Consider the following 9,102-nt stretch of genomic DNA (forward strand, 5'->3'; position numbering starts at 1 on the left):
AACAATACGATGTTTTGTGCAAATTTGGTTGTTTTGCACTAAGAACATTATTTAGAGAAAATCGAAAAAAAAATGTATCGATTGATTTACATGCAAATTGCACAGAGAACTGGCACATTGTATGGCTATCAACCTGTCTCCTAAGAAGAACCTGGATTCTGAAGATCGGGACACCACCTGGCGGTATATTTTGAAGATGGTATGTTGGTACGGTATGTCCACGCATCCTTTCTCTCCTGTTCTGTTGATTCTGTGAAATGTAATCCGTTCTCAGAATCCGTCTCTGCGGCTAATGCATTGCAGTAGGCCTGGCCGCTTTACATTTTGCTGTACATTTTTGGGGTTACTCGGATGTACTCCAATAATTACACTGACCTACACAAAATTACAAAAATGAAACTCGTGCAATTAAGTTTTTTTTTTTTTATTTAGACTGGGCCGAATGGTTTTTCTCCAAAGTCTCAGTTCGCTGACAGACTTCAAGCGAGATAGAAGTGTTTCTCCAGTGGCTAACGCATATTGTGCCTTCTGTGAAAGCAAAAAGCTATTGTTTGACTGGCATTGTTTGCCAGAGATTTTTTCCTTTGTGGAATTTTTCGGGTCGTAGCACCCAAAATGGAACCGAAACGGGAATTCACCATCAAGCTCCGGTTTGGGGCTGTGGCCCGGAATCCGAACAACGCGGAAATCTTCAAGTTCTTCAACAAACAAGGATGGACCAGCGAGGACTTGAGCGCAATGTACCGCGATGACCACAGCGTGTTCGTGCGGTTCAAAACGGAACCGATGATGCGCGATGCCCTGACCAAACTGGGGCCGCAGGTCAAGTTCGACTACGACAACGGAACCTCCCTGGAAGTAAAAGTACAGGCGGCCGCAGGTACGTTCAAGTACGTCCGGATTTTCGGACTTCCCCCGGAAGTGGACGATCGGCACATCGTTACGACGATGTCCAAGTACGGTGCCATCCAGCAGTTGGTGCGGGAACGGTATTCGGTGGAAACTGGTTTCCCGATCTGGAACGGGGTCAGGGGCCTCCACATCGAGCTGGTGTCGGAGATCCCTGCGCAGCGGACAATCCAGCACTGCAAGGCAAGGATCTACTACGACGGATTGCAGAACAAATGCTTCGGGTGTGGGGCACTTGATCACCTGAAGGCGACCTGCCCGAAACGGAACAGTGTCAACAAGCGGCTGGCCGCGGCGGCGACACCAGCTGGCGGATCTTTTGCTAGCATAGTTGCAAACGGAACACCTGCGGAACCGGTGGGCGCATCGCCCGCATTTGGAATGGTGGTACTTAACCCCAAACCCCCAGCACCCAGCAGCAAACCTAACCTCGAAGACCACGTGGAGCCTGTTGCTCCAGAGTTTACGGCTCCTGTAGAGCAGCTTGCGCAGCCGCAGGGTGGAGGAGACGAGGTCGCGGAGGAGAGCGGCGATCAGTCCATGGACGAAGACGACGACAACCAGCAAAACGAAGGAGAAGTTTCGCCAAACGGCGCAGCTTCGATGGAGACGGACGACGCCTGGACTGAGGCGAAGGGTAAAGGCAAGAAGGGCAAGGGGAAGCGTGGTCGTCCACGAAAGCCCATCGAGTCGGACGCATCCGAGTCAGATGCGATAGAAGGAAAGCAGTTCATCGTACACAGCAAAAAATCCGATGGTAAAATCGCATGTAAAAGCATGCACATCACCTTCGTCAAAATAAACACTTAATATTACACACTGCATGTACAATTTTGGCAAACACAAAAAAAAGTGGCAACCGACGGAATTCAAACCCAGCACCAACAGTGAGAACTGGCGCCTTAGCCCACTCGGCTATCAGACCGATGAAAAATGGAAAGGATAAACGTATATGTCAGCTTGACATTTCGGTCAAGTAGGTTTCCCATATTGACAGGCTACATATTTCAGGGTGTAAAATCACATAAAATAGCATAAAATAATGCAATATTTATTTTACACCCGAGCCTTTTACACGCAGCTGGATTACTACTTTTTTAGCTGTGTACCAGCCCAAGGTGCCGATCTGCTGGCGGCGTTGGCGCTGCCGAAGCCGACGGGACCACGAACGAGATCGGCTTCCGATCAACGATCACCACACGACAACAAGTAAACTATTTCATCGTACCCACACTCCTTTTCCGGATATGACCTATGCCCACCAGCACACTGACTCTCTTCGGACACCTTTACTAACACAAACGATACGCCAATACTAACCAATACTAACCATACTAACATATCGATGCCTCTGTGCTCTCTTATGCTAACTAGATAGGAAAACCAGCAAGCTAAGAATAAGAGAGCACAGAGGCATCGATATACTAATAATGATATTACTAACTCAAGTCACACTAACACAATGAACTATTCGTATTCTATTGCTACCATAAATTTAAACAGCACCAACACGACAGTTAACAAGGGATTATTGAAGGATTTTGTATATAACCACGACATCGATATAATTTTTTTGCAAGAAGTTAGTTATGAGGATTTTTCTTTTATTTTTACACATAATGCTTTAGTAAATATTAGTTTAGATCGTAAGGGAACAGCAATACTTATAAGGAAAACTTTTGATTACTCTGATTGTATTTATGATCCATCTGGTAGAGTTATCTCAGTAATTGTAAATAATGTAAATTTTGTAAATATTTATGCGCACTCTGGAAGTAATATGAAGAAGGAACGGGATAATTTATTTACTGAAGCTTTGACTGTACATTTAAACAAACCTAATTCTGCATCAACGTTGATTGGGGGAGATTTTAATTGTATTTTGGACGCGGCCGACACTAAAGGGCCCTACAAGAATTTTTCTTGTGGATTAAAAAGTTTGATTGATCTATTTGCTTATAAAGATATTGCTAAACTTAGAAAAGAAAACCAATTCACCTTTTATCGAGGTGATTCCGCCTCCAGACTATATAGGGTTTATGCACCTTCTAGTTTGGTGGAAAATGTTGTAGCTTGCTCTACATTGCCCCTCGCTTTCTCGGATCATCACTCTGTTGTAATTAAAATAAAATATTTAAATGGGAACTTATTGACAAAAGGGCGTGGCTATTGGAAAGTCAACCCTTCTTTACTTTCAATGAATATTATAACTGAAAAATTTAAACAAGAGTATGAAAATCTTAAGGAAAGGTATGTATATAATTATAACTTTAACAGGTGGTGGAATCAACATTTTAAAAATAAAGTAAAACAATTTTATAAAAATGAAAGTTACAATTTAAATCTTACTGTCAGGAATTCTAAGTCGGCTCTTTTGGGTTCTCTAAACAATTTATCGAAGCGTTTAGTTGAAGGGGAAAATGTGGCAGATGAAATGAGTATTGTTAAATCTAAACTAATGAATTTAGAACAAAATCGGTTGAAAAATCTTGGGGAAAAAATGGCGTCGAGCACAATTGCGGAGGGGGGAAAAATGACAGTTTATCAGCTTTCAAATTCGATACATCGTGGAAGTTCTTTCGGTCTACGTTTGAAAGACATTTCAAATGGGAATATTGTTACTGAAAGTGCCAAAATCGGCCCCATGGTGCACAGCTACTTTTCGGAACAGTACAATAATGTTTCAGATCTTGTTGACCAAGACGAAGCAGATGACATCTTACAAAATGTAACCAAGAATTTAACGATTGAGCATGAGCATGAGCATGAGAGATCACCCATGGTTGCCCCTCCGTTGCTGAACAGAACCGTAATATCCTTTCAGCACTACTGATTATAGGCTTCGACGATCTAGTGGTGTTTCCCTTATCAACAGCATGTATGAATGCGCTGAAAAGATAAAACACCATGATTGCTAAAGCAAGATCAGTTGCGAATAGGTAACAGTCATTGGCCACCAACGGCGCCCGCCATGTCAGTTTGTAGACCTCGATTTTAAGGGACGGGATTGTTAGTTAGCGCAGGTTGCTACTAGGGCAGCTGATTTACTCTGTGCTTACACCCCACGAGCGCCAGGAACCTGAAAACTTGTTAGTAGGGTAGGGTGTTTGGTCAGGATTCATCATAGAAGATGATGATGCGACCCAAAATCATAGTGTTTGTTGAACGATATTATGTATTATTCTCAAGGCAAGCAATCGGATGCTGCGGATGAGACATTTCCCGTTTATCTGTTGTTAAATTTTAAATGAAATGGTTTAGTCTTAGACAGCCGGCTGTGGAAAGATAGAACCAAAACATAGATAGAACAGTGCAATTTTTAACTTGAGATGATTTTGCGAATTTTAAATGATTGCACGCGAAAAAAAAAAAAGAAAAACACACTGCGACGGACGCGAAAATTTTGCGACCCGACGAAAAGGCATCGCAAATGGAACTCTGTAACCAAGAATTTAACGATTGAGGAAAAACAAAGTTTGGAAGAGTACATAAGTTTTGAAGAAATCGCTGCAACCTTAAAATTATGCAACCGTAAAAAGCCGCCGGGCCCGGACAGGGTTACCTTATGAATTTTATCTAACGCACTTTGAAATTTTAAAAATTTGATATTTGTAAACTTTTTAATGCATATCTTAGTGGAGAATTGATTCCCACAAAAGAATTTTCAGAAGGAATAATAACCTTGATACCTAAAAAAGGTGATACATCTCTTTTACAGAATCAAAGACCAATCAGCTTATTAAACACAGATTATAAACTTTTTACAAAAATAATTGCTAATAGGATACAATCAAAAATTGGAAATTTAATAGATATAGGACAAAGTGCATGTATTGCAGGGCGTTCATGCACAGATAATCTTAATGATGTTCGACGTATTTTAACAAAATCTATTGAAAGTAAGAGCTTCAAAGGTTTTTTGCTTAGTTTGGATCTCGAAAAAGCTTTTGACAAAGTAAGTCATGATTTTCTTTGGATTGTTTTAAAAAGGTTTGGATTTTCAGATAGATTGATTAGTTGCTTGAAGTGTTTATATGGGAAAGCTACTTCTAAAATATTGTTCAACGGTTTTCTTACGGAGGAGATAAGAATAATGTGTTCGGTCCGTCAAGGCTGTCCTTTAAGTATGATTTTATTTGTTTTATATATAGAACCTCTTATTCGGAATATTGATCAGGCCATACTCGGGGTTCTTACGTTTAATAAGTTTCTCAGAGTAATTGCCTTCGCTGATGACTTAAATGTGTTTCTTAGAAGCAATGAAGAGTTTGATATTGTCCTCAATATTATTGACTCTTTCTCTAAATGTTCAAAAATAAAGTTAAACAAAGATAAGTCATGTTTTTGGAGGATTAATAATTGTAAGGGAGGCCCTTTTATGGTTAAAGAAACAGAAAATTTAAATTTGCTCGGCGTGACCTTTAAGAGCAATTGGAGCAATACTATTGATTATAACTACGAAAAATTAATAAATGGGATAAAATATAGGATCAATTTGAACAATTTTCGAACAATGGATTTAATTCAAAAAGTTTGGAATTTGAACACATTTATTTTATCTAAGTTGTGGTATCTCTCACAAGTTTTACCACCAAAAAATAAGCACATTGCTTCAATTAGGAAAATTTCGGGAATGTTTCTTTGGAAAGGTTATATTTTTAGAGTTGATAAAAGACAGCTGTATTTAGATATGGACCGTGGTGGATTGGGATGCATTGATCCAGAAGCCAAGTGCAAAGTTTTATTTATAAAAAATATTTTAAAAGAAACAGATGATAACTCTCAGAATGAAAAATACTTATTGAATTTTAATCATTTACAAAGATTAACGAGAAATGGCAAGGAATGGATTGAGGAATCAAAAAGGCTGATTAACGATAATATTCAAATTAAATGTACTAAACAACTATACCGTACTTTCATTGATCAATACAATTTTACACCACGTATTGAAACAGAGTTTCCTTCAATAAACTGGAACATACTTTGGAATTTAATGAATCAACCATATATTTTGTCACATGATAAATCTAAACTTTATTTACTTTTCAACGATCTTGTACCAAACAAGCGCAAATTATTGCATTATAATATAGGAAGAGTGGAAAGTGAAATTTGTGAAGTTTGTGGTGAGATTGACACTAATCTGCATCGAGTTCGTAATTGTCTAGCGGGGAAAGAAATTCGTGATTGGGTTTTTGGAATTTTTCGAAAAAGGTTCGCAGTTTCGGCTAAGCAAATCGATGATTTGTTTTTCTGGCGTATTGATACAGAAAGTTTTCCCCAAAGGGCTGCGATGTGGCTTGCTGTACACTTTGTCGCTTACTGTGTGGATAAATTTCCCCGTTTCAATTTGTTTATTTTCCAGAGGAGCATAAGAGAGTTTAGATGGAATTCGAAAGCTTTAGTGAAGAAGTATTTTGAGGATTATTTGAACATTTGTTAAAAAAGCTTAGGGAATTGATGTCGTCGTGTGTGGTGCCTGCATTTTGTAAAGATACAATGCAATAGAAAAATAAAGGATGTTTTAGAAAAAAAAAAAAAAAAAAAGTTTGTATGGAGGCCAGTGTTGCAAATGAGTGATAGAAATGCTATCAATAGATTATCTCTGCACCAAAAATATCCGAGAGTATAGCGGCCGTCACTATAGCTTGTAAGATCTCTTCTTGTGTCTTGTGATTCCCAGCGATGTCATTCTCTCTCTATCACTCCTCCCCTTTTCCTCGACTATGCGCTCTCACCGCTGAGTCTCTCAATCTCTCCGAAAACTGCAATGAGAGAACGCGAGATGGCGATTAGAAGCCGACCACGCATGACGTCCCGTTAATCTGCGTTTGCAAAATTGGTTTTGTGGCGGCTTTTGTGGTTAAACGCTGTTGCGGTAGGATGATCGTGGAAGCGGGAATGAGAGAGAAAAGGAAAATGTCAATCGCGAGTGGGTAAACACGAAAACGTGTTCGGCTATGTTCGGCGCTGAGAGTTTCAATGAAGAGAGAAGAGCAGTTGTATTTGAGGCGTGATTATTCAGGCGGGATAATTGTAGTTGATGAGAGCTGATATTTTGATATTTTAACAACCCTGATGGAGGCTGTTCATCGCTGTTGCATACAAGCAAAAATTGCATGCAATATGTAGGAGTAGCGAACAGCACTAATTTTGCATACCGTAATCTGGGGTGAATCGGGACTTCAGTCTGAATAGGGACAGCAGTTTTTAGAGCACTTAAAGCTTTTAAATTTGGAAATGGATGTACACATTTTGTTGGTCTGAGTCTGTTCTAACCAAAACCAACCAGAAAAATTAAAATATTTTGCTCCAACATGGTTAAAACTACTGTCCCAATTCGCCCCATGTGTCCCGATTGACCCCAGTTTACGGTACAAACTTTGGAAAAAAACCATTCGGCCCAGTCTAAATATTTTTCACAGTTTCATCTCATCACAACAGTTAAAAAAAATCTCAATCAGTTCTCAAAAATCCTCACGATGTAATCCATCCACATTATCGCCAGATCGTGTGTCACTTTGGCATCGATTCACGACGAACCGATTTGCTCTGCTATCCTTCTCAGGGGAAAGCTTCTGGTTGGGGAGCTGTTCCACTAATTAATTGCACGCGCGATTCCACGAAATCAATTAAATAATTGTGATTTCTCCCTCTCTTTCTCTCTCTCTCTCTCCCACTTCCAGTACGATCGCTATCCGAACCATGACATACGACCGACGGAGCTGCTGATACCCCCGGCGGGGCACATGGCCCACATCAGCGGCAGCAGCACGACGTCCACGCCGGTCATCGTGGGTGGTGGCAGTGGCCAGTTGCGTCCTCCCTCGTCCGGCGGGCTGGGAGACCCCTCGTCGGTTGGTGGCTTCAAGCTGGGACCGTTCTACACGAGCTCCGGGCTGGACCACCAAGGGGGTGGACCGACGATAGGACTGTACCATCCATCAAGTCAGCCGCCCGGTGGCCCGGTGCCCAACGGAGGAGGGACGATGGGCGGAATGGGTGGGGGTGGGGGTGGTGCCCAGGGAGTTAATCCAAACGATTACGACATCAATGTACATACCATCAAAAACATGCTAATGACCACGAGGGTACCCGAGAGTTGTGTCTAGTCTCGTGGTGCTGGTTGGGGGCTGGGTTTTCATATAGTGCGTGTGGGTGTTTGTGTGTGTGTTAGTCAAGAGTGTAATTTAGCTAACTGTGTGAGAGGTTTTTAACTGAAAGTAGATTAGGGTCAATTTTCTGGAACGGATTTGGTGCTGGCAGGATTGTTTAGGGTTTCTTCATTTTCTCACTGAGATTTTATTTTTTCATGTTATATCGTTTCATAGCTAACTGTAAAATAAACTGCTATTTCAATCCTTTTTCATTTCTTATCACAGCAAAACAGACATGAAAGTTTGAAAATTTTCGTAAACAGTATTTAACGTAAAATGCTAGAGAGTCCTTGTCAGGAGTACGATGCATTTTAGTTTGCGAGTTATTCTCTAAAATTTAGTACTGTTCAGAAAAAATGGGAACACGAAAAAAAAATCACTTTTTATCTCTAAATTACGTATTTTTTAAGATTGTCAAGATTCAAGATTGGGGGACACAAAAATGTACGTTGGAACTTAAGTTCCGAAATAAATACATTGAAAGAACAAAAAACACGCCACTTTTATGAGATTTTTTGATTTTAAAGTTTGAAAGTCAAATTTGAAGGTAAGGCTACGATTATTTTTCGTTAATTTTTTTTTTTTGAAAATAGCCTAAGATGTTACAAAAAGTGTATTTCTGTAAGTTTTTTGAAAACTTTTTCTTACTCTTATCTATTCCATAGTTATAAGTAATAATTTTTCGATTGAATTACGGTGTAAAACACAGCTGAAAGGAACACCAAAACTCTGTTGTGTACCTAAATGAACTCATTGTAACTTGATTATTCACAAATAAAACCGAATTAAAATTGAAATGTTACAAAAAGACTCACGAAAAAGGCAAGATGGAGCCACTCACCTTAAAAAATGCGAAAATCATTTACTAAAACTATTTTACATAAAAGTCTCCATATTGAACATTGTCCTAAGTCCAATCGTTGTCAAGCAAGGGTCCTGATTTTCGGTTCAATGAACAGAAACCACTCACTCATCGCCTATCAATTCGTCGCCTATTCTAACCCGCTAGCATTCATGAGCGAATGATACTCGC

The 9,102-nt window shown here is 40.0% G+C and overlaps 1 protein-coding gene across 1 annotated transcript in view; it reads left to right on the top strand.

Annotated features, from left to right (window-relative positions):
- The window catches only part of LOC6036051, a 747,764-nt gene extending 739,110 nt beyond the window's left edge, over positions 1 to 8,654 (top strand). The window contains exon 18 of the mRNA XM_038257515.1: positions 7,599 to 8,654. Coding sequence (XP_038113443.1) covers positions 7,599 to 8,024 — 426 coding nt within the window. The 3' untranslated portion in view covers positions 8,025 to 8,654. The remainder of the gene's footprint in view (positions 1 to 7,598) is intronic.
- Positions 8,655 to 9,102: the final 448 nt, after the last annotated feature.

The sequence above is a fragment of the Culex quinquefasciatus genome, chromosome 2 (assembly GCF_015732765.1).
Source record: "Culex quinquefasciatus strain JHB chromosome 2, VPISU_Cqui_1.0_pri_paternal, whole genome shotgun sequence".
NCBI classification, from domain to species: domain Eukaryota; kingdom Metazoa; phylum Arthropoda; class Insecta; order Diptera; family Culicidae; genus Culex; species Culex quinquefasciatus.